We start from the raw sequence: 26,308 nt of genomic DNA, 5'->3' as shown, positions 1-26,308 counted from the left end.
TGTTGTTACAATATTATGTAAGCCTGTTTATTGACATAGTTGTTAAATTATATAATCCAGGTGACCATTATCAGGCTGATTACAAGTTAAGTTCTACGCTTTTTTTTAATTACAACAAAACTTTACTTAGAACAGGAGCCAGCATTTCATTTCCAGAATTACTTTATTCTACATTTTCTGCGTGATGTCTTATCTTTACACTAACTGCTGTAAACTAAAACTTCATACAGGCTTCTCATGTAATTATCTTTTATCACGTAAGAAATTGTTGTAAAAGCTTATTTTTCACATGTTTATATTTGATGAGTTAAGAGAGCAAGAAAATGAGAAATAATTATGGATGTGAATGTTTCAAATTTATTTTTATGGAAGGACTTGATGTGAATACTCTAAATTCCATAGTTTTGTGGAATGCCAATTTTTTGTTGATTTCATGGTTACTACAAACCAAGAATTTAAAGATCCACCAAACAATTGTAATTCTTTTTTTTACAATAGAACCCCTTTTTCATTCAGTGGATTTTAGGTATTGTTGAAAGTGACGATGCTTGTGAAACTGCAGAAACTTATACACATGAAAATAAAAACATTCACCATAATTTGAACAATGTTCATCATGTGAAAAGTATGTTATTTGGTATTTATTATGCATGGTTTTGTTTTTACAGGATGTGTTAATTATGTGTTGGTCATTCCATAATGAGGACAGGCCCAAGTTCAGCCAGATACTTAAAGCTATTTACCGGTTGCCAAAGAAACCATTCCAGCGCAGTCCTTCTCATCCTATCAGTTTATCACGCAGTGCAGATCCATTATACACTGCATAGAGAGAATCAAAAATAGTCAACCCTAACAGTTCCACCTGCTGTATAATTGCATTTTGCCATAGCAATGCAAAATATAATGTTAGCTTAATTGGAAATTATTTAACATTCTTTTACATGCATAAAGCTAGTAAGACATTATCATTCTCAGAAATAAACTATATTTATTTACTGGTTTGTTTATATTGACTGTACCTAGACATTTTTATTTTTAATTTACTATAATTAAAATAATTTATCATTTCTTTGTGGTACAAGAAGTGTTTTGGCACTCAGACCAATTAAGTCAATTCTGACCAATAATCAATCAACAGGGACATGTTTTGTTTGTGATACAAATTACCATATTTGACATGACACCCACATGTGCCTTACTAAAAGAAACACATCTATGTCTTTTGGTCAAAACTTTAAAAAAACATTTCTTTACTTAGCACACATTTCTTGATCCCATCATGCATTTCAGGCAGGAAGCTGCTGCAAAAACCTGCCTACAATATCATGAGTTTTAGCTCACCAGTATGAATATAGATAAATTATTGTACTACTGTCTGCATCAGCATCTGCACAGATAAAAGTATGTGTGTACAACATCACTGAATCTTGATCATTCTTTCTTGCCAAGTCATGGGCTACTGTTTGTGTGGGTTTTATAGCATCTAGCTGAGGGGGCCAACTTTGTATATTCAAGTATATTAGTTATACAATCTTGGTTAAAATTTTGCATTTAGCTCAGGGTTTTTTGCACACTGTATAAACATTTTTATACCTGGAATCATGAAACTTGTCAAGGGGATGCATCCTGATTAAAATCCACATCACAACAGCAGGTCACTGTGACCTATAGTTCACACTTTACTAAGTTTGCCTGCATTTTGTTGTAAGCTTCTTTCTCAAGCTGTGTTCATGGTACAGACAAACTAGATGATTGTATGAATTTCCATTAGTACCACTCTTTAGCACCAGACCCTTACCACAAAAGATCACAATGATATGTATGTTATATTTTCCTGGCCTAAGTGAAGTGTTTGAGTTTAGGCTGAAATAATTTTTGTGCACACTTTATAATTTCTTTCTATACCTAGAGTCATGAAAGTTAGCAAGGGTATGCATATTGATAAATACTGCTCCTTTATTACAAAAGTAGGTCACTGTGACCTATATTTCATATGCAATTAATGTTAAATGTTTAAAGTTTACTTCCCTAGCTCTGTTCATTGTCAACTAGATGATACTATGCATCTTTGGTAGTATACCACCCGGACCACAAAAACAACATTTCACATTTTAATGACGGGTCAACTTTTTGCATATAGCCAAGGACTAAATAGGTTTTTGATGCTGTATATAGTTATAACAAGATTCATGAAACTTGATAAGGGGATGAATCTGGATAAGTACTGCATGTCACAAGTAATTCACTGACCCACATTTCACGCTCACAGATGTCATTCAAATTTTGTGTTCATTTTTCTCGGGCTCTGTTTATGCTAGAATCATCAAACTGGATGATTTTGTGTATCCCTGTTTATTACTACAACCTTACAACAAAAGAATTTGGTAATCTGCATTTCAGTTTTACTGGCTTAGGTTCAGTCTTTGCATCTAGCGCATGACTAAATAGCTTTATAGCACCCTGTATACTTACAGTTATAATAGGATTATGATAATTGGTGAAGGGATTGATGAATATTTAACAAAGTAGGTCATTGTGACCTGATTTCATGCTTCACTGTTTTTAGTTTCATATCAAGCACTGTTCAATTCAATTCAAACTAGCTGATTAGATGCATATATGTTAGTACCAGATCCTCACAACCAGTGAAGGCCACTGTGACCTACATTTCACATTTTAGTGGCCTATATTAAGATTAAATTTTTAGCTCATGACCACATTGGCTTTTTATATACGTCTTGACAAGAACTACAGTCATCATACAGTAGGTCACTTTGAACCATATTTCATACTTTAGTTCAGTTTCATGTTTTCACTGTTGTTTTTTGCATCATTAAACTAAGTAATTGCATAGATCTCTCTTAATGTTACACCAGTACTAAAATAGGTCACTACAAACTATATGTTACATTTTACCAGTTTAGGTTCTGATTTTTCAGCTAATGACTACATAGGTTTTGACATGCTATGTTCATGGCATCCTATCTAGAACCATTTTTCATGCATGGTTCATGCCTGGTATCATGAATTTGATTATGATGTGCAATACTGTTACTGTCATATCCTTACAATAAAAGAGGCTCTTTGTGACCTATATTTCAGTTAAGTGAGTGGATGCATCTCAGTAATTTCTACATTTGTTTCTACAAAATAATGGCTATGTGACATGTATTTCATGCTTCAGGAACTTTGTTTAAATTCTATATTCAAAGTTCATTTATTGCGTACTTCATATGTTTCAAGCCTGAAACTTGATGGTCAGGTGCATCTCTTGTACTACTACTACACCAATAAAACCAGCATTGGTCACTGTGACCTGCAATTTATGATATACTAACATGGCTTCAGTATGATCACATAGATTGGTTGATGGTAGACTTGTATACATATTTGCATACTCAGAAGGCTCTTTCTGACGTGTATAGTTGTAAAAAGGAATGAATATGTTTATTCATTGGGAAACTCTCCATATTACTGACTATAAATTGAATAATGTGATATGTTACCCTCAACAGGTTAACTGTGTGTTACACATATGAAAGAGTATTGGAATTAAATCAGTAGACTGCATACCTCATGCTTTTCATGTGCAGCCTCCTGTGTAGTGCTAATTAAGGTAATTACAGAAGAATGAACAGTGTTTGTACTGCTGGCTGGTACTCCATGGTTCATCAGAGCCTGTGACCTTCACCAGGTTTAGTCTGGTTTATAGGGGTGGGCAATGATAATAGCTTAGTGAGCAGGTAAATACAATGATTTTAGAAAGTAATATTAATCTCTGGTTTGCATCAAATCATTATAGTAACTCTAATTTAAGATCAAAGAAAAGAATATTTTTTTTATTGTCTTATTTATGTCCAGTCATAAAAGGTGAATTTCCAGGTTGATAGACCGGTAGGTAGGTGGTTTCATAGTATATCAGCACAATGCAAGCTATAAAGTATTGATTAGAAGGTAAAATGTAACATTTTAAAAGATTACAAGCCAAAGTGTAAAGATAAAATACTGCAAACAAAACTATATATTTAAATGGGGACCAGGATCAATTTAGTCTGAATTTATTTGTATGACAGTGTTAAATAAGCTACTGGAGACTGTTAAAAGCTATATAGGGATGAGCGTTGCCATTGTCTGATTACACTTGGTTTTAATTTTTACCTATGCATGACATGTCTCAATACTATGTAATGGCTTAAATCAGTATCAGGTGAATCTTAGTTATGCTTTATTCTTTGTGACCATATTGAAGGAGTTAATGCACTTCCAGTGTAGAGAGCTCCTAACATTGACAAACAAAACACACACTCCTAGTAAGATGAAGAGGTGATGAGTGCAGTGTTTATAATATCATTGATGTGCATTATTATAATGAATTTAAACTTCAAGAAAGTTACTCAGATAAACATTTCTTTAGTGCATAGTTTGGGTGTTATGTCAAGTGCAGTAAGTCAGAATAAAAATAGAGATCTATCTGCAGTTTTGCTTCGGTGTACTTACTGTGACAACATACAGCCCCTGTACTTACTGCTTGCTTTTGTCAAACCAAGGGTAACCCTATGTTGCACTTTCTTTGAAACAAAGCTATCCAACTAAAGAACACTGGAACTGTGACTACCAGCAAGTCATATTTCAGGTCAGACTTCCCAAAACAAGCCCCTAATTTTCGTGTTAAAAAGCAGTCAGAATTATGCAAGTCTTTATTGTGAGTTTATTATTCCTCCTCAGTATGCATGCATACCATATATTACCTGTGCTCCTAAGTAAACACTATCCCCACCCCTGCCTATAGTACAAGTCACATGGGTCATGCAGGCATTTCAACACCGATTATTTTAGTAATGGGTGTCATTTTTTATTAATTTGATACATCATACCTTTAAGTGGCAAGTATTCGCTTCATTTGGATTCGTATACATCCATATTCCTTTGGAAGGTCATTATTTAGATGCCCCGATAGGTGCTTATGGCAAAATCAATGTTAAAGTACATAGACAATTTTGGACAAAATAAACCTAAAGGCTTGATCCAGTACAATCAGGATTGAAGGTCACATGCTGTGATGTCACAATGAAAGTTACACATATTGATGAACAAATTCATACTACCCTCAACTGTGATGATGCCAATCAACCAAGTTTAGTACTTGGCCACCATGGTAAAAGTCCATTGTAATAGGTAATTTTCATCTGTAAGTTTCTTGGTGACAGTTAAGGTGCAGAACATTCAATAATTGGGATTGAATAGACTTTGGTTAATGAAAATTAGTGTTAAATTTTAACAGAACAATTTATATTTAATTTAAAATGAGCAATGTGCATACATGACCCATGTGACTTGTACTATAATCCCCATCACTAGGAGAAACTTGTGACAGATTTTTTTTGGGGGACTCCTTAAAAAATAATCTCACCCCACCCTCCTTCAGACCTAGGGTGAACAGAAATGTTTGCAGACATTATGTTGTGTGCAGGAGTCAGTAATTTTTTGCATGCTTTTTAGTCCCAGTGGCATAAAAAACATTGCAGCAGGTCATTCCTCAAAGATTTATATAGATTTTTAAAGTGCTGTATTAAAATCAGTTATTCATACAATTTCATTTCAGAACCTTTCTGCTATTTAGAATTTTCCAAATATGAATGAATTCAGTGCTCATTTTTCACACTGTTTTAATGCAGAACACTATTACTGTTTACCTTTTGATTGCCAGCAAAAATTTGAGATCATTGACAGTTCAAAAAGGCATTAAACATGTTTATTGGCTCTAGCAATCATAGCATCATAGCTTTATTCCAAGAATAGTTAAGCATTTCCTGCCTTCTGTCTTATTTGGAATTTAAGATTTATAATTAAAATTACTAAGTGTAACGACATTGAAAATACTGTGCTTTCATGGCTAACATGTCATTCTATTGTGGTTGAGTTGAAATATTGTAATTGAAGAAGTGAACTGATCCCTGTTTGTCTAGTTTGGTACCATAAACTAGCATTAAACAAATCACACAAAAAACAACAACATTCCAATGCATTTAAATTCAAAATGGGAAGAAATACACAGTCTGTTTTAATGCTGGGTTATTATTTAAAATAATTCGTAGATCTGTTACTGTTACATGTGTGGGTATGGATTTTTAATATTAACCAAACTGGAGGAAATTACACTGCTTTCCTGGTCATGCTTTGATGAAACATGAAAGGATTTTTCTTTAAATGAGATTTTATTTGCTCTCTGAATATTTTTATGATGAAGGGATTTAATCTAAAATGTAAATTACATAGTTTCAAAGAATGGCCATCACAGTGCAACCTAATGAATACTAAGTTCAAGACACCCAGTTAACATTGACTTGACACTAATTTGACAAGGCCATATATGAGAATAAGCCCATCTCCGACTCGTTATATGCCTGCTTTTGGTGGAGCATATTATATAATTACCCTGTCTATCTCTCTCCATTCATCCATCTGTCTGTTAACTTTTATGTTTCTTCATGATAACTGTAGTTTTACAACTATTACTCACCAAACTTGACAGGTAAGTTGTTGCTGATAAAGAAACCTTTTGATTTCTTGGTCAAAGGTCAGGGTCTCTGTCACTGAAAGAAAAAGTGGTTTGCACATAATAACATTAGCTTAGCATCACACCCCTTTGTGAATATCATGCACTTGGAGTAAGGAAAAAGCCTTTTGATGTTGGGATCAAAAAGTAAAAGTTCAAGACCACTGACTGCAACAAAAAAACTGGTTTGTGCAAAGTAACATTAGTTGTACATCACAGACCTGGACTAAACTTTGTAAATGAGGTCAAGGTCAGGATCACTGATTAAAAAAAGGAAATGTTTTATACAAAACTTTAACTTTTGGACTGCATGTCTGGTTAACAAAGAAGTTGGTTGATCTTAGAGTCACAAGATTAAAGGTCAAGGTCACTGAATGAAAGAAGAGAAATGGTTCTGCATAATAACTTTAGTTTTGGACATTGCATCCTGACCAAAGTTTGTTAACAGCCTGCACTTAAGTCACTGAAGCAACCTTTTGATTTGGAGACCAAAAGGTCAAAAATCATGTCACTATTATTGAAAATTACATTAGGCTGGTCCGATCTTCTAGTCGGAGAAATACAGTTAGATCACACCACAAACAGCATAAACCCAGAGCTGGTGCTGCAAATTACATTGTGAAATCAGAATCTATGTTGTTTGCTCTAAACAATTTGTAGTATGAACATTTTTAACTTGGATCTGAAGTAGCATTATGCAGCCTAAACTCTGAGGCTACTCTATTGGCAACAGAACACATTATACCTGAGGACATTATGGCAAGTAGATCAGGGTGTTTAAGGACATTATGGCAAGTAGATCAGGGTGTTTAAGGACATTATGGCAAGTAGATCAGGGTGTTTAAGGACATTATGGCAAGTAGATCAGGGTGTTTATGGACATTATGGCAAGTAGATCAGGGTGTTTAAGCATATTTGACCACTAATAACATGCTGAAAATTTAGGACTTAGGTTATCATTCTCAGCACAGCTGTTACGCTGTGTCTTTAATATTTATTTGTTATTTAGAATTCTGTTTTAAATTTGTTATACGTTTTAAAAACATTTTAATGCCTTTTTATGCATCTTTTAAGTACTTTTAGATTTTATTCAATGGCAGATGTGCAAATTGTTACCCAAAAATGATTGATCATTTATTTGCTTATTGTGTTTTGAACTTTTTATGATGCCTATTTTATACCCCATTTCAGTATAATGACTGTGTATGATGCACATTCTGTATCCCAGTTACAAATATTGACTGTGTATGATGCACATTCTACACACGTTATAAATATTGATTGGATATGATGCACATTCTACACCCTAGATACAAGTGTGTATGATGCACATTCTACACACCTGCTACATTTATTGGCTGTATGATGCACATTCTACACACCTGTTACAATTATTGACTGTGTATGATGTACATTCTACACACCAAATACACATTTTACATCATGATCTGCCATATATACTTCACCAGTTTAATTGGGTCTGCATTGTTCTTTCTGCATATGATTTCTAACAAGCAGCATAGACTTTTATCTGCTAACTAGGAACATGATAGCAGATTTAGGTCAGTGTTGGTCCCATGGGGGCACCTGTCATACACAGATGACGCATACAGTCAGACTGCCTTACAAGTCAGAAGTATTAAGCAATTACCTACCTTAGCCAGTTTTTCAAGGTCTGGTACATCTAAAATGTAATTAAATCAACTTATGTTAAATATCTACCTTCATTAACTTTCTCACTTTTAAGGACATATTCAATCACGTTTTAAAATGAAATTTTTAATTTATTGATGATTAGAATTGAGTTTTTGTTTCATTTGTTTGATAAAGGGCTGTGGGTAATTGGGGAAAGGTTAGGTATTTGCAGTGTATTTAATAGTATTATATTCATTTGATAAAAGCCTCAGAAAACTTGACATTGGCATTTCATAGAAACTTAATTGTTCCTTCACGTTTTGAACAGTTTGACCCAGGCTTTTCATTTTTCTTGATGAGAAAACAGATTTTTCTTATTCATGTACTAGCAGAATTCATACTGTATGTAATCTCTTGTAAGTTACACAGACCAAGAACTGCTGGAATATAATGTACCAGCAGATCTGGTTTACACAGTTTGTTAGGGAGTAATCACTAGAACATATGGGTAACATAGACCCTGATCTACTAGTCAGTGTGTGATGGCAGATCCTGGTCTATGTTGTTGATGGTGTTACTTAATACTAGATGAAGATTTATGCAGTTTCTCAGAACCAGCATGAATCTATCTCCATGAGTTTGGTTAAATATGAAGGAAATAATTACACTGTGTTGTCTCATGCAGAAGCATGCTTGATAGATTTATTAAAACCTATTGCATCACAAATTATTTAAATTATATAACCTAAATATAAAACCTAAACTTGTTAGGACTGTAATCATTCATTACATGGATGCTGTCAATTTCATGTTTGCAAGCAAAACAGATTTTGATCTGGCTTCAGTTTACATTATAAGATAGTTTTTTGTGGCAGTGAAGATGTCAGAGTTAAAGCCTTTTGTGACAGATTTGCAGTTTGAATAGAGTTTTGATACATCAGTATGTGGGTGCAGGTGAGAAATCATATTCCATGATGCACAATTTTCAAAAGTACCAAAACTCTGCTGATATATCAGTTTTATGGATATTGACTTTCTAACCGTGCAAGTATCTTTTCTAACAGAGCCTTGTATAGTCATAGTTGTATATGGGCATTTTTGTATTTACAGAAATATTGCAAAATAAAATTTGTTTTCATAATGGTGACAAAAAGTAATAGGTTAATTTTACTTAGTTACATTGCTTCTAAAGTCAGGCAGACAAACATAATTTATATAACATGTACAATACATGCTTTCTCTTTAAAAAATTATTTAGACTTGAAAATTGTTTAATTTATTAATTCATGTGAGTAAAACTGTATTAGTGATGAAGCTGACTGTTCTATATGAATGATACACACCATTATTTTTATACTTTTTGATGTAAATAATTTTGATTCAGTTAGTATGTTATCAACATGATGGAAGGTTTGCGTTAACTTTGAGCTTAATCTGCAGTAATGACTGAAAAGTGTGCAAGTTCACTTTAGTTGAAGGGTGGGTGGGGACAGGGGTGACTGTACAGTTGTGCTCGATTAGTATGAAAGTCATTTTGTATCAGTGGGCATTTTTGTGCTTATTTACATTTGGCTCAGAATTGAGCAAACTCTCCCATGAATAGTTGAGAGAGATGCAGGGGCTGTATAATTTAGTAACTTTGCAATTTAACATATCAGCTGTGATCTGGGTTCAAGTCTATTGCATTACCATCCAATAGGTGTATCCTTCCAATTTTCTGAAGAAATAAATACTTTAATCATTATATAAACTACAAATCTTGGCAACACAAGAAGCTCATTGACAAGAGTTAGTTTCATATAGAAGTATATGTATCAGATGGCATATGGAAATTCATATACAGATCAGACATTTGCAAACCATTGTAGGTAATATCTGGCTAGACTGGTCCCTTGTATCAAAGAAACTTCTTGCAAAGTATAAGCTAATAGCAGGCATACCCATCTAACATGCATACTTTTGGATACAGGCCTCTCCTACAAAGTAACACATAAACACTCTCTAAGGAGTGTTCGACAGCTATAATGCATAAATTTGACCTGTTGAGATGCACATTTTATTACTGGAATTGCTGTTGCCTGTCTCATACTTCACTTTCACCTCAAATCAAAATCCATTTTTGTGCTCAAAATAACTGAGCTTTGATGTTGTCAGTCTTTGTGGTTCATGTATTGATTTGAAGTATTCATTTCAGAGGGACCACTCCTGTGGCCTAGTGGTTAGAGTGTCCTCCTCGTATGCAGAAGGCTGTGGGTTCGATCCCTGACCAAGTCATACCAGAGACTTACAAAAATGGCACTAACAGCTGCCTCGCTTGGCACTCAGCATTAAGAAATTAGTGTTAGGACTGGTCAGCCTGGTGTCAGAATAATGTAACTGAGTGGGACACCATGCTACATGTCTGTGGCATGATGCCCAATGCTAGACATCACTATAAATTGCCACACTGCAGACATCATAGCGATATGACTGAAAAATTGTTAAAGCTACGTTAAAAATCCAAATCACACTCACACAAATCATTTCAGAGGATTTGAAGGACATATCTACTTGGTGGTGTTGAAATAGACTTTAGTTCCCTACTGTGCATGTTTTCAGATGCAGGCCTGTCCTACAAACTAAACATAAACACTCTCATAAGAGTGTTGGACAGCCGTAATGTGTACAGGCCATTTATCTTTTCCCTACCTCAAGATGAAAAACTCTCATAACAGAAATGGAAGAAAGAATAAAATAAAGTGTTTGTAATATTTCAGTAATAAATCACTTGATGCATAATAATTTTGGTGGAACTGCAACATGAGATTCAGGTAGTTAATGAACATTTAAATTCTTATCCATTCATTAACTACCTTTACAGATAACAGCAGAGTAATAGATCAGTTTTATATCAGATATGCCAGTATTATTGTCCTTTTACTCTCTACTGTCAATGAGTAGTAAACCAGTAACATTGTGGTAGGCATATTTAAATTATACATTTGAACTAGGAATAGTAATATGCGCAAAAGTTTGTTTGCAGATTCATTATTAATGAATATGTTTGCAAATACATTTTATTACATAATGCTCAATATAAATTGGCATCATGACATTGTATGCCACACTGGCATAACATCTAGAAACATCGCATATCAGTGTCATTGAGTGATGGAAAATTCTTATTGCTATGTGATACACAAATTATTAAACACATGTCCATTTGGTATAAAATTTATGAGACTGAATAATGAACTGCCTGCATTAGGAGGCAAATTATCCATTGAGTTTTTTTACACTTCGTATAAAATGAGCCCTTGTTTAAGTCATACTAATGTATGTAATGCAACCTAATCATTTGCAGTATACACATTACTGATCAGCCATTTGTAAAACTTGATACAAGTAGGCTATATTTATACTGTTTGCAAAATGTATCCATTAAAAAGTATATTTACAGTGTTGTAAGCATGTTCTTTGAATATTAAAGTTTTGCTGCATCCTTTGCAGCTTGTACACCTGTCAAGATCTGATAATTCTTAAATGAAAGAACTATATTGCTAAAAATTGTGGATAAAAATTATTTCTTTTAAATGCTTTACATTTTCAAACTAGCTTTCTCTATCTTGGTATCCATATTCACTCAAAATGACAAGCTTTTGCAATATTATTCCCATAGCATCTACATGTAAATCCTGGTGACGTAGACTTGTGGTGATGATAGATATCACTCATTTTTCGATAATTGAATCAGAGGATGCATGCCAGAGTGAGCTGTTTTGTACTGTTCATCGGCTTTGGAGACATTCATAAGTGACCTTTTAATAGAATTGAAACATTCTAAAAAAAAGTACTCATCCAACACCCCAGCATGCATTTGAAAGACGCTTGTCATGATCACCATGATGGGTCCCTGTTGAGGGCCATGGAAATAACATTATGAAAGACTCAGTTTGAGAGGAAAAAGATACAGTTGTCTTGGCAATATAGCTTGCATTGACATGAATTTAGCTTTACTGTGTACTTTCAACAATAAAAGTAGTGGCATTAAGGGGTTTTAGAGGTAGGTGAAACCAGAGAAATTATTTAAAGTCTCTGTCCAAGGATGAGCAACATTAAATCTTTGTGAACTGAATCGGGGGATTGAATTCAGGAACATAGAGGTAGAAAATAAGTGTATTAACCACTGCACCATCCAGGTTTCCATTTCCCAAGCTTTTGATTTGTAGTTTATGGTGAAAGTATAATGCTTTCATTTTTGTGGTCTGTAAATGTTTGGCTGTCTTCACATTACAGCCAATTGCTGTGTAAAAGATTATTGGTGAATCTTGATTTTCCACTATTTCCTATTGTATTCAGAAGTGGAATAAAATTGACCAATCACTGTAATATTGTAGACTTATGCAGTTCCTGTACTAAGTAAATGTACCAGTTATTTGCCTTTTATTCTTAATTTATGCCTACAAAGTAGGCAAAGACCATTCACTTCATATGAGCTATACATGTCATTCCAAGTGTGTCTATGTGTGAATGTTGGATATCGATAATGTTATCATCTAATTAAATGTTTATCATATTTGTCCAGTTTAAAAGTATGATTTATTTCTAAGATTGTTTCCATTTTTCAACCATTTATCTTCAAAAGTGACCTGTAGCTTTTACTTTGTACTTTTTTATCCAAGGAAATTTTGAGATGTCATCTCTTATTTGACTTTTAGTAGCAGATTGGGTGAAACACTTTTCTTCTAGAATGGCTACATAATCATGTTGATGATCAGACCTAAATTTGAATAATTATGAAAAACTATTTAATAGTGTATTTATGCTAGTTATCTATGTGTGAAGTCTTGTTCATATTCCTTTATGTATACAAGTTACTGTTGCAAATTTTAAAACTTTAACCAATCAAAAATCGCATTACTTTTACAGTTACATTTGACCAATCATTCATCTGTAGTAATATTTTGGGGATGGGGGAGGTGGAGACAAGGCAATACAGGTATGATGCTGTCTCACAGTAGCTGGGGTCATAACTGTTACTGTCATAATGTATGTGTAATGTATCTGCAGTTTTAAATATTGTATACCCATGTCTATTGATGTATCATGGTGTAATTTTTTATTCAGTCTACATTGGTCATAGTTGAAAGGACATTATAGAAGACAAAATAGTGTATACAATCCAGCAATAGACTCTGTTAGTTCTTATAGGTTGTTTCCCTTTTTACAAGGAATTACCTTCCCTTTGTACATTTTTAACTAAACAGTAGATGGTGAAAAATATAAATATATTTAGTACTTTTTATTTGATAATATATATGATATTAAAACTACATGGTTTTGGTTTTCTTATATTAATGCACAATTTTATATTGGGGGATTGACAACATTTTCTTTAAAATTGTTTTAACGTTTCACTACACTAATGGAAAAAATCAGCTGTTATTGCATGCTTATGTAATCCAGAAGAAAATAATATTTTTTTTCTAATGTCTGATTTGTTTCCTGGAGAGTTGCTAACCAGTGAAGTATGCTGCAAGCATTCAGTAGAAAGAAGCATTAAAACCTAAACAGAAAATAAAATGTTTATTGAGTTCATCCTCTTGGCCTTTGTGTAGGATTATGAAGTAAATAGGTGTGATCCAAAAAGGTCACCTGCACTACAGATTGCAGTAAAAAAAAAAAATTCTCTCTCTCTCTCTCTATTTTATTTATATATATATATATATATATATATATATATATATATATATATATATATATATATAAAATTAAAGTTTATTATATACATGTTGTGTCCAATTTGTTGCATAAGATAAAAAAAGATAGTCTTCTAGTCTAGGTGCATCTAACTTTTCACTAATGTGCTGAATTTCATCAAAAATTTAGCAAAAGGAAGGGATTCATGAATGTATTTTTATGGGGAGGTAGTTCCTTGCTAGTAAATTGTACAATACACAAATAGGAAACTGTTCTTAATACAACAACTGGGCTGATTTACTTGAAACTTTGTTGCATCTATTTCATCTACATGTCATTAATAATCATCCATCATAAGAGGTATTTGTATTTCTTAGTGTGTCCGTCATTTGCTGTACTTGTCTGCATTTACTGTACCAGATAACTGCTCTTATTACTTCTGTGTAGTTTTGTTCCCCATGATCAGTATGGGATTCAATCATATACATTTTGTATTGACATGTTCATTGTAGAAGTAGAATTATCTGCATCAGTTTACCAAGGCCTTTGTATGTGCAATGTGTTTCACCACCTCTGAGGGGAACTTTTATCAAATACATCTCATCTAAAGTTCTCTTGTATACTTCATGGAAGTGTAAATATTCATGACTGAATGGTAATTTCAGGGCCATTCAGCAATTTATTATTTCAGTAGTGAATGGATTGTTATGGATTGTCATCAGTCAATCATGCATTACCTCCCTTTTTTATTCAAAATGTTAGCTTATTTTCCTCTCCCTATGCGCTGAAAAAATTAAATACATAGGTATTATTTTCCCAGTGCATTACTGTATTAATATTTTTTTGTTTTATTGGTATGCCGTAAATGTCAAAGGAGCATACTGTGTTATGCTTTTATGCCCTGCTGTACTTCCGTTTCTTCATTGCTTGTTCTGTTTTATCTTTCTATTTTTGTTATCCCAGAGTCATACAGTTTGATATGTATTTGCATCTTGGTGGAGAAAGCACTATCTTACTAAAAGAGTGTCAGTTTGACTTACTTTACATGCTTCAGTGACTTTGCTCAAATTTTGCCTTTAGTTTCTCAGACAATATCAAAGAGTGATACATCTTGGTAAGTACTATGCCATCCTGTAAGAATGAGGATTCTGTAACCTACTTCATTTAAGTATTGCATTTAGGTTACTTTCTCAGGCATATTAGCCCTAGAAATATGCAGCTTGGTATTGAGTCACTGATATACATTTCAAGCTTCATTGACATTGGTATAGTTTGAATTTTGGTCAGTTTCTCATTTATTAACCCCAAATACATGTAAATTGGTAAACAGATGCCTCTTGATGTGTATGACAGTTACTAGAAAGAGTAGGTTTAAATTTTAAGCTTCAATGACTTTCGTTAAAGACGTGCTTAGGTCATTTTCTCAGGTTCAATATGTCCAATAAACATTGTTTTTTTATATATCTGTCTTATTGAACATAATGTCATCTACTGAAATTAGGCCACTGTGACCTACATATCAGACTCAGTATTTCTTGTGAACTGGTCAGTTTCATGCATATTTAACTTCCTGGTTGTATAAAATTTATGTTTGTGGGGTGACAGGGCATTCATGTTCTATGAACTCATTTCTCTGTTCCTTGGAGTGGGTGGAGTTTAATATTTTCTTTTTTCATTAAACCCTAGCAATAAAATTTTGTTACTTTTTGGTTGGTTGATGCTGGGGGACTGTACTTCAGAAATTTCTGCTCGATATTTTTTAGTATAATTTATGTTGCCTTTGCAAGAATGTGCATAAATCACTTCAGCACTTATGTCAGTGATATGACATTTCCAAAACCCATTCCATAATTCTGATATTGCACTCTTCCAAAGCATATAAATGTAACTCGGATCATACCAAAATTGAGAAGGGGGAGGTGATGTTTTATTGAACAAATTGGTGCGTTTTGTCGTATGAAAACTTGACTAACTTTGTGCCCATTTTATATTTATGCAGTATTTTGCTTAGTTTCAGTAATTTGCTTGAAAAGGCTTGCAGATCAAAGAAATTGTCCAGTTTGTTTCCTAAAGTTTATGTAAAATGAGCTCAGATGTCAGAAAAAAGTGATTTCATGCTTTCTTCCACAAATTTTCCTGAAAGCTGATTTTATGTTTGGTTTACACCGATCTTCACTCCAAATTCCCATGTGACATGAACAGGAAAGTGAGCAAAGTCCTAGTGAATGTGTTAAGATGTGTAGTTGAGTTCCATTTGGGGCAAATCTACATTTTTTGACAGTCCACTTGTTAAATTTTCATGATTTGTAGTTTTTCTTTGGAGGCAATGTGTGCCATGATTATTCTCAACAACCTAGTTCTCAGTATTTTATTTGGGGTTTTTTTTAGCAAACTTTTGCAGTCAAAAGTAGCAAAAATAAGTTGTGTATGAAATGTCCCACTACTTAATGAAGAAGCTGGAAATTTATGGCAGACCTATCTCCATTAAGACGAAATTATCTCTTTTAACTATCCGCCTAATTGTTCTCATGAGTATATACTGTTCTTTAAATTATTATATAATCATTTGCAAAGGGCAGATCACAGGTGCTTCATGCATGCATTATCTCTAATAATTGATGGAAATAAATTATAATTATATCCTTTTGATATTTTATTCATTTGTTATTTTCAAAGTACTGTAATAACCATTAAGATAAAATAAAAACATGCAAACTATATAGCATCTTTTTTGTATTTTATCTGATATTTACTGAATGAGCTTGGCAGCTTTTAACTGGTTGCATTTCTCTAAATTCCAGCAGCACATGTATTCTTTAATTAATTTTCATTTATCTTTGAATTATACTTTGTTTTACTCTTGCAACAGGTGTTTTGTAGACCAATTGTAATTTTATACATCTGCCACTTCGGTGGAGGTGACCTAGTGGTTAGAGCGTCCACCTCGGATGCAGGAGGTTGTGGGTTCGATCCCAGCCAAGTCATACCAAAGACTTACAAAAATGGTACTAACAGCTACCTCGCTTGGCGCTCAGCATTAAGAGGTTAGTGTTAGGACTGGTCGGCCTGGTGTCAGGATAATGTAACTGGGTGGGATATCATGCTTCATGTCTGTGGCATGATGCCCCAGTGCTGGACTTAACCATAAAAAAATAAACTGCCACACTGCAGACATCGTAGCGATAGGACTGAAAAGTTATTAAAGCTACGTTAAAAATTAAAATCGCACACACACACACACACACACACACACACAACACTTTGGTGGAGTGCATTAGGCTATGACCCTGTCTGTCCTGCCATCTGTCCATTACCTTTTCATTACCACAATAAAGTTCCACAATATGTACTTTCACTGAATTTTCTAGATGGCTTGCACTTTAGTGTAACGAATAAATCTAACGATTCCAGGTTCAAAGTTTAAGATCACTAACTGAAAGAAGAAACATAGTTTCTGCAAACAAACATCACGTTAAATTGTACATCTCATACCTGGACCATTCTTTGTGGATAGTTTGCACTTGGAATAAGGAAGAAGACTGTTGATTTTTGAATTGGGGTCAAGGTCAGTGAGACTGACGTAAGAAAAATGGCTTTTGCACAATTGCATTAGTTCTATGTCACATATCAGGACCAAACTTTGTGGATAACTTTGTCAGTCAGAAGGTCAAATGTTATGATCACTAACTGAAATAAGAAAATGGTTTCTGCACAATAGCATTGGTTCTACTTTGTACACTTGTAACACACTGTGAATAGTTAGCCTTTTGGGAATGGAAAAAGCTTTGTGCATTTGGGATGAGAAGGTAAAAGAAAGAGACCAAATACTGTGTGTAGCTTACACTTTGGGAAGGAAGAAGTCTATCAGTTAAAGGGTCAGACAGACCATGGTAACCAACAAAAATTTTTTTTAAAAATGGTTTCTGCACAGAAATTTTAGTTCTTGACTGTACCTTCATCAAAGATGGTGGATGACTAGCAGATTAGGTAAGACAGAAGCCCATTAATTTGGCAGTCAAAGGCTGATGTTACCATCTCCGACATAAGGATGGTTTCAGCACAATAATTTTGAATTGTACATCACAGTCCTGAGCTAAACTGTGGATGGCTTGCACCTGGAGTAATGATAAAGCCTATACATTTTGGATCAATTATACTATAATTATAAATCTTAAGCGTGAGAAAATAACGACACAAAGTCTTGTAGTTGGACCACTCTGTCATAGATCATAAAATACTTAAGTTGAAGCGGTTTCTTTCAAAATTATTGGCTATATCACTTGTGGATTGATTTAGTACAAATACAGAACCCAATGAAATGTGTTTAGCTGTTTGTTTCTATTATCTATGATATATCCAATTATTGAATACAAATTGGTGTTTTTGACATGATAATTTTGAAGTCATAATAAGCAACAGAAACTTTAATAATTATCTGATATATTTTTTAATTATACAACAGAACCCTCTTCATGCACTATCTACATTTTAATATTTTCTTTGGCGTTTGCCGCACTAACGCACTTGCAATTTTTAATTTTGTTGTTTAGCGTTGCTAATGCTTCCCTATACAAAGAAGGTATTGCAAACATTAAATTGCTCTTTATATTATTGTATCCACACATGAATGTGTTGGTGCAAACATATTGCACTGTCATCATCATGTAGAATGTTGGTCTCTTTTCTCCACATGAGAGGGCTGGTGGAAACAACTATACAATGCCAGAAATTGCTGCATGAATACTACAGATCATTACCATCTTAATAACATTGATGACTGATCATTTCCACCTAATGATATTGATGACTGATCATTTCCACCTAATAACATTGATGACGGATCATTCCTACCTAATAACATCGATGGCGATCTTTTTAAAAATAAAAAAACTTGGGTCACATTTCATTAATATATTTGTTTGTTTGAAGGCCAAGCTAACACCCGGATTTGTACTAAGATTGAAAATAGATCACTAGTATTAATCTATGTACGAATCATGGCTGAATTAACCAGTACTATCCAGGTTAAAATGTTTAACTAGCTCTCGTCCACTTTAAAATGAGTTTCAATTAACATGTGACAGTTAGCTATTTTTTTATTTTTTGAAGAACCAATAGTCATCTTCTGGCTTACTTGGATTATGATGCTCGGTTTTTAACCAGCTTTGTCCGCAAGACAACCGGCTTTGTCCGCAAGACAAATTTCATGACAAACTCAAGCTCAGTAATGCTCATGAAAAACCCTGGCTTACTAATCTCACTATTTTTTAACAAAACCCAGTTACATAAAAAATTTTTTTATGAAAATCAAAGGATACACACCTGCAATGCAGAAAATAGTATATGATAAAAAGCCAGCATGTATCCCACAATTGTATTATTTTCAGTTAAAATTCACTATGAAATGGATCCAAACCACCTTGAAAAATATATATATAAATCATGGATTTAAAAACAACCACAACCCTAACAAGCAGAGCATTTGACCTATAACACCGTTTAACACATTACATTTTCTAACTCCTGCCATACAAGTTAATATAGTAAATGAACACTGGCCATACAAGTTAATATAGTAATTTAATTTTTTAAAATATTTTCCAAGATAACAACCGACTTACAGATGAAGAAATATTGCATAGGCATAGGAAGAGGAGCCAAATACTTTCATATTTTTGAAAGTATTTGTCTTCTGTTAAAAATAGTGAAATTTCCATGCATGCAATGCACTGACATCTTCTGAGAGATAGAGAGAGATTATAATATTGGCAGACCCTCGCGTTTGTTTGTACCTATCCCCCTACCAAACTTAAAAAATGAATAGCATCAAGGGAATAAACAAATGCACAAAACTTAGTTAATTCATCAGTTTGCCTAACACAGATAACTGGCGTTTCAAATCAAACGGAACCTCTCGACGTAAACAAGCAGACAAGTATGAGGCGCCGTAGCGGACAAAAGCTGATCCAATGAGAAAGTTGCAGTTGAAATTTCGATGTCGTATGTCGAGAATTCCAATTTCACGTGTTGTATAAAAAAAATATGCTTGTCCTTAAAAAGTTCCATTCTCTAGGTCGATGTTTTAGATTGTGTCGTTTGAATTACTCGGCGGTGGTTGAAATTTCAATGTCATACGTCGAGAATTCCTAATTTACATATTGGTTCAAAGTATTTATGTTGAAAGTTCTATCTCATGTTGAGTATTTAGATTTCATCCGTTGAATTACACAGCTCTGGTTGAAAATTCGATGTGCAATGTCGAGTTTTTAGATTGTATCTTCGAAATTACACGGCAGTTGTGGACACTTTAATGTTATATGGCAATCTTTTAGTTTCTAAGAATGCGACATCCTCTGACGATAGACTTTCTGACGATAGGTCTGCTTCTTCGGAAAGAGAAGAAGAACTCTTTGGTGTCGATACGACAATCGACAAAGCCTCTGTCAGGTTCAGGTTGCTGCTGCTGCTGTTGCTGCTATCTCTGCTGTTTCTGAAGTCTGTACTTCTCTGTCCATTCTTCTTTCTCCCTGTTCACTTCTTCTCTGAAGAGCTCTTCTATCAGGTCTTCAGTGACTTTTAACATTCTCACATTCTCTGTCTTTTCAGGCTTCGGTATCAGACTGTGTCTGACCCTATGCAAATTCACGTAGGCTTCGTTTAGCTTAGCTAGTTTGGAGCGCATCTTCGTAGGAGGATGAGTTGACAATGGATGGTTAGACTGAATGAATGAATATTGAATTATAGACGCTTACGTACTAGTACTTTTGCGTCTTGTTAATGCCTGATGACCAGGCTATTTATTTGATCGGGTTTGTAGGAATGGTGCCACTACATCCCCGTGTTTATATGCGATGACCGCATTACTTAATTAAAATGTCTGTCCGTGGCAAAGGAGGGAAGGCATGAGTCCAGGAGGAGCCCGACGTCACAGGTCCATGTTGTTAGAAACGCCAAAGCCTATTGTTCAAATCGAGTCCAGTTGTACTAATGGACGTTAAATATATCAATGTCGTGTTAGCCACTGTAATTATCCTGATCTTGATAGTTGTTAGATTTGTTTATGTTAACCTATAGCAGTTTTCTTTTCTTTTGTTTATGTACAGAGTGTACTTTTGTGTATGTATATAAAAAAAAAAACATAAATTATGCCAATCAATTAGGTGTTTGTCACCCGTTACTTTCAGTTCTTGTATTGTAATTTTTAAGTTTTGAATTTTGATGGCGGTGTCCAAAAATGATCATATTGAATTAGGGCCACAAAAATTTGGTATGTCTGAAGAGCCCTCTAATAGCCAATGTGAGAGCTTCTTTTGAGGCAATTGACCGATGTCTGTGTCTTCTTTCTGTCATCGTTGTTGTGAGTTGCTGGTCTTTTCTTGTTGGAGTCCCCTTCTGCTCAACTGCCACACACCATTATCTTAATTATCATTGTGCCTCAAACTCTAATATAATAATAATATTTTTTTTTTTTTTTTTTTTTTTAATAGTTAAAATTGTCAGCACGTGGTCTGAAAAAAGTCCTGTGCTCCCTGTGTAGTGTGTTATTAATGATAAGTTTTGTTGTGACTTTAGTTTAGTTCCGCCTTGTGCGGGGGGTCCTGATGACTGGGCTTATGTCACCTTATATATCTAAATTTAGGGAGTTAATGTATTCTGTTCTTGTTGTCAGACCTTAGATGTTATAGTCAGAATATATACATGCAAAGTTGGAAGGTAGAGAAGGGAAGATTGGTACATGCATGTATTTTAATAATTTTATGGGTGCAGGCACCTTTGCTGAATACTCAGGTCCGGGTGGACTTATGAAAGGTGCCTGTCTCCCCATTTTCTTAAAGATAGTTTTTTTGTTGTTGTTTTTTTTTTTTTTTTTTTTCCCTTTCCCTTTTCGTTAGTTTATTTTATTTTATTTTTAGTTTTTATTTTTAAAATTGCTATTTTATTTTATTTAATAATTTTTTATTTTTTTTGTAAAGATTTGTATTGTTTGTAAAGTTAGTTATTCTTCTTTTTTTATATATCGAGGCACCTTTGCTGAGTAATCAGGTCCTGGGGACTTCTCAAAGGTACCTGTTCTCGTTATTGATGTGTGTTTGGTAGCCTGTATTTTGTGTTATCCTGTTTGTATTTTTAACCTTGAGTGTGCTTTTCAGCTAGCAATTGATGCTTTCAACTCATTGGGTTATATCTTGTCATACTTGTTTATTTGTTTTAAGTATGTTATTATGTTTTTGTATGTTAGGTCTTTGTTGCTGTTTGTTTTGGGATTTATGAAGTCTGGATATTTGTAGGGCGATCCGATTTTCTTTTGTTGTTTTTGAAATTCCATTCTGTGCGAGTGGTAATAGGTGCACTGATTAAAAACGTGTTCCAGGGTCTCTGTGCTGGTGCAATGGGGACAGTGGGTGTGGTTGTCCATTCCTTTGTTGAGATGTCTTCCAAAGCTTCCCTTGAGTAAGGTTTTAGCGGTCCTTATTCGATTTATGATTCTGATATCTGGGCTTTGCAGTGTTCTAGGTATTGTAATATGTCTCTCCACCTTTTTTTGCCATTGGTATAGGTGTCTGCCCTTGATGCTGTTGTCCCATGTTTGTTGCCATTTATGGTTGATTTTCTGAGTTATTTGACTATATATTTCTGTAACGCTATATTGCATGGTCAGATAGGTATTTTTTGTGAGGCTGGATTTTGCACTTAGGTCTGCTTTATCATTTCCTGGTAGGTTAATGTGTGAGGGTACCCACAGGAATGTTAGTTTCTGTTGTTTGGTATCTATTTCCCTTATTGTTTGTAGCGCTTTTTCCATGAGATTTGCTCTACTTTTGGAAATACCAGATTCTAGTGATTTAAGTACACTGAGGGAGTTGGTGATGATTACGTGTTGTTTTGTGGTTGAAAGTGTAATCCAGTTTAGAGCCTCATTTATGGCCCAAAATTCAGCTGTGTAGATTGAGCAGTCGTCTGGGAGTCTTTCAGTTATTTCGATGTTATATTCTGGGATAACCACAGCTGCTCCCGTTCTTTTTAACTCTTGCGATTTGGAGCCATCTGTGTAGATTTTAACATGAGTCGGGTACTCTTCCGTTATGATCTTTTGTATTTCTGCTAAGAGTCCTATTGGGTTTTCGTTTTTGGATCCAATTTTTTGTGCTGTCAGGTTGATGTCTGGAGTCCTATTTTTCCATGGTGTTATGTCTATTAATTGGTGTTGTTCAGCTTGTAGTCCCCATTGTCCTATTTCGGTACAGAGCGTATGTACCTTATTGGCTGCCGGTGGATTTGGGACAAGTTTTGGCCTAAATGTTAGTCGGCATTTGGTGATTGTACTTTTGGTGGGGTTATTATCCGAGTGTATGGAGTTCCTGGTGGCATACCTAAGGGTTTGTTCCTCCCTTCTTAGGTATAGGGGTAAATCCCCTGTAAGGATTTGTAGTTCTTCTAGGGCAATGTTTGGAAGTGTTCCTGTGCAGAGCCTTAGTGCTTTATACTGTATGTTGTTTAGTTTGTGAAGTAGTTTTGTGCTTGCCGATGCATATACCTGGCAGCCATAGTCTAATTTGGATCTAATCAGTGACCTATATATCATTAACATCCTTTGTTGATCTGCTCCCCATGTTGTTCCCTTTATGTTTTTAAGTAGATTTAGATCTTTATTGCATCTCTGTATGATGTTGGTAATATGAGATTGCCAGTTTAATTGTTCATCCAGCAACATTCCTAGAAAGTATGTATTTTTGACAAAGTTTATTGGTGTTTTTTGTAGATATAATTTAGGGTATGTTATTTTACACTTATTCGTTGGGGAAAAAAGCATTCCTACAGTTTTGGTTTTGGATATTTTGAAGCCCCAATTGTCAGCCCAGGTTCCTATCTTGTCTAGGTTGAGTTGAATTTGTTTGATAATTTCTTGGCTGTTTGGGTTGCCTGCTTTCCAGATACCACTATCATCAGCAAATTGTGAAAGTTCCACTTGGTTGGTGTTGACGTATTTGCTGAGTTCATTGATCATGATGTTGAATAGAGTGGGGCTAATCACACTCCCTTGTGGTGTTCCATTTTCCAATGTGTGTTTTTCTGAGTGTGCATCCCCTACTCTTGTTTTAATCTGTCTTCCAGTTAGAAAGTTAGAGATCCAGCAGTGCATGCGTCCTGTAATACCATACTGGTTGAGTTTGGATACGAGTCCTTTGGTCCACACCATGTCAAAGGCTTTTTCTAGATCTAAGAAGATCGCAATAAGATGTCGGTCTTTCTTCCTTTTTGCATTGAAAGCAAGTTTGATGTTGGCTTCTAGCCGGATGAGTTGATCTATAGTAGATCGTCTAGGTCTAAATCCGCTTTGATTCTCTGATAATAATTTGTTTTGTTCTAGGTGGTGTTTTAATCGGTTATTTATCATAGTCTCCATAAGTTTACACAGGGTGTTGGTCAGGGAGATTGGGCGGTAGGAATTAATATTTGTAGGGTCTTTCCCGGGTTTGGGTATGGCAATGACTATTGCTTGTTTCCATGTCGTTGGTATGCTCCCTGTTTGCCATATTTGGTTAATTAGTTGGAGAATTATATTTTCCATGTTTGGAGGTATTTTTTTGTAAAATTCGTAGCCTAACAGGTCTTCACCTGGAGATGTTGATTTTTTGTTACGTAACGCCTTTCTCCATTCATTTATATTAAATAAATCATTTAGTGGTGTATTTTCGTTGTTTGTTTGATCGTTAAATAGGTGCGGAAATTCCGTTTCGAGAATGGTGGTTTGTTTCATGAAGTCCTTGGTGTGATTGCTGTTGCTGCTAGAGTTTGCAAAATGTTGGGCCAGTTGTTTGGCTTTTTCTTCGTTAGTGTCCGCACCAGGAATTTTTGGTGTTGATTTTGGTGTGTTTCCTTTCATGGTTCTAATCTTTCCCCACACTTGTTTTGAGTTGCTATGATGGTTAAGTGTGGAGCAGTATTTTCGCCATGAGTTGATTTTGGAGTCCTTAATTGTAGTCCGAGTTATGGCTTCTTTACGTTTGTATTCGAGGAAGACTGCTGTTACTTTAGTATGTTTGAACCGATTTAGTGCTTTCTTTTTGGCCTGAATTGCTATTCGGCATTCCTCTGTCCACCATGGTATAGGTGTTTGTTTTATTTTATTCTGTGTTTTCGGTATACTGATTGTAGCTGCTTTGTTGATAGCTTGAGTTATGGCTTCATAAAATTGGCTGCTGTCGTGGTTATGTAGTTCCCCTAGTGTAATTTTTTCTAATGATTTGTAGAATGTATTCCAATCAGCTTTTTCAGTTTTCCATTTTGGTATGATTTTAGTTTGTTGCTTAGTTTTTTGTGTGTATATTGTTGTGCATATGGGGAAGTGGTCGCTGCCCAGGGTGCTTTGATGTAGTACTTCCCATTCGCTGATTAGTGCTATGCTGGGTGTGGCAATAGTTATGTCTATAGGGGTTAGCTTTCCTGTTCCTGGGTCTAATCTGGTGGGTGTTCCTGTGTTTAGTATTACTAATTGATGTTCCATTGTGTACTTTTCTAGGTTTTTCCCCCTGGTATCAGTATGGTCGCCTCCCCACTCTGGATTGTGTGCATTAAAGTCTCCGCAGATAATTGTGTGTTGACCCCTTTCTTTAAATATATCTATATAGTTTTGTATGGGATTTAGGCTAGAGCTACCTGGATCATATATGTTATATATGTTTATTGTTTTATTTTTAAGTTTAATATTTATGACTAGATACTCTATGGGACTCCCATTTAGGTCTATGGTAGGATTAGCTTCATAAGTTTCGGTAACCGAGTTGTGTATATAAATGGCTAATCCTCCCCCTCTTGTGTTATTGGTTCTATTTTTTGTGTATGTTGTATGGTACTCACTAATTTTGGGTATTTTATTGTTTGCATTGGTTAGATAGGTTTCTTGCAAGCAAATAATGCTTGGTTTAGGATTGGTATTGGCAATGGCTGCAGAAAGTTCCCCATGGTTCTTTTTTAGTCCTCTGCAGTTCCATTGCCAAATGAGTATCCTATTTTCACTGTCTGTGCTGTCTTCTGTATCCATTTTAGATTTTAGTGCGTTTATGTAGTTCCTTAGTTTTCAGTTTTAAATAGTGTTGGGGTAGAATGTTCCAATGAGTTTTATTAAAAGTTGTAAGAAGTCCTGTTTTTGTACTTCATTGTTTTTTGTTATTTGTTTGACCCCTTTCTGTAATGCCCCAATGTACTTTTGTATTAGATTAGAATCTATCAAACCTTCATTATTACTTGTGTTTTGTTGTTGTAGTTCCACATTTGTGGTTATTGGTTTATGTGGTTGTTTAGTTGGATATTTCTCTAGTTGTGAGTTATCTTTCCTTTGAGTGTTGTTTCCTATCGGCTTGTTAGGTATTTGTATTGGCGGATTGATTTCAATATCTGATGTTATGTTTTTTTCCTTTGGTCTTGTCGTAGCTGCAG

General features: G+C 34.6%; 2 protein-coding genes across 5 annotated transcripts in view; one reads left to right on the top strand and one right to left on the bottom strand.

The window, feature by feature from the left end:
- LOC149775342 (kinase suppressor of Ras 1-like) overlaps window positions 1-16,590 on the top strand; it is a 120,366-nt gene extending 103,776 nt beyond the window's left edge. For all 4 annotated transcript variants that reach the window (XM_089943817.1, XM_089943816.1, XM_089943815.1 and 1 more), the window contains one exon: window positions 669-16,590. In XM_089943817.1, coding sequence (XP_089799943.1) covers window positions 669-827 — 159 coding nt within the window. In that variant the 3' untranslated portion in view covers window positions 828-16,590. The remainder of the gene's footprint in view (window positions 1-668) is intronic.
- Window positions 3,239-24,440, bottom strand: LOC149775341 (uncharacterized). The gene is made up of 4 exons (XM_089943467.1): window positions 23,792-24,440; window positions 22,562-23,584; window positions 8,212-8,240; window positions 3,239-3,316 (listed from the first exon to the last, which is right to left on the bottom strand). Exons 1-4 carry the CDS (start codon window positions 24,438-24,440, stop codon window positions 3,239-3,241), a joined length of 1,779 nt encoding a protein of 592 aa, XP_089799593.1.
- Window positions 24,441-26,308: the final 1,868 nt, after the last annotated feature.

Source organism: Sinohyriopsis cumingii, chromosome 19 (assembly GCF_028554795.1).
Source record: "Sinohyriopsis cumingii isolate HCF-2022 chromosome 19, ASM2855479v2, whole genome shotgun sequence".
Taxonomy (NCBI): Eukaryota; Metazoa; Mollusca; class Bivalvia; order Unionida; family Unionidae; genus Sinohyriopsis; species Sinohyriopsis cumingii.
The sequence above is the reverse complement of the archived record's forward strand: the minus strand, read 5'-3'. Positions and strand labels throughout refer to the sequence as shown.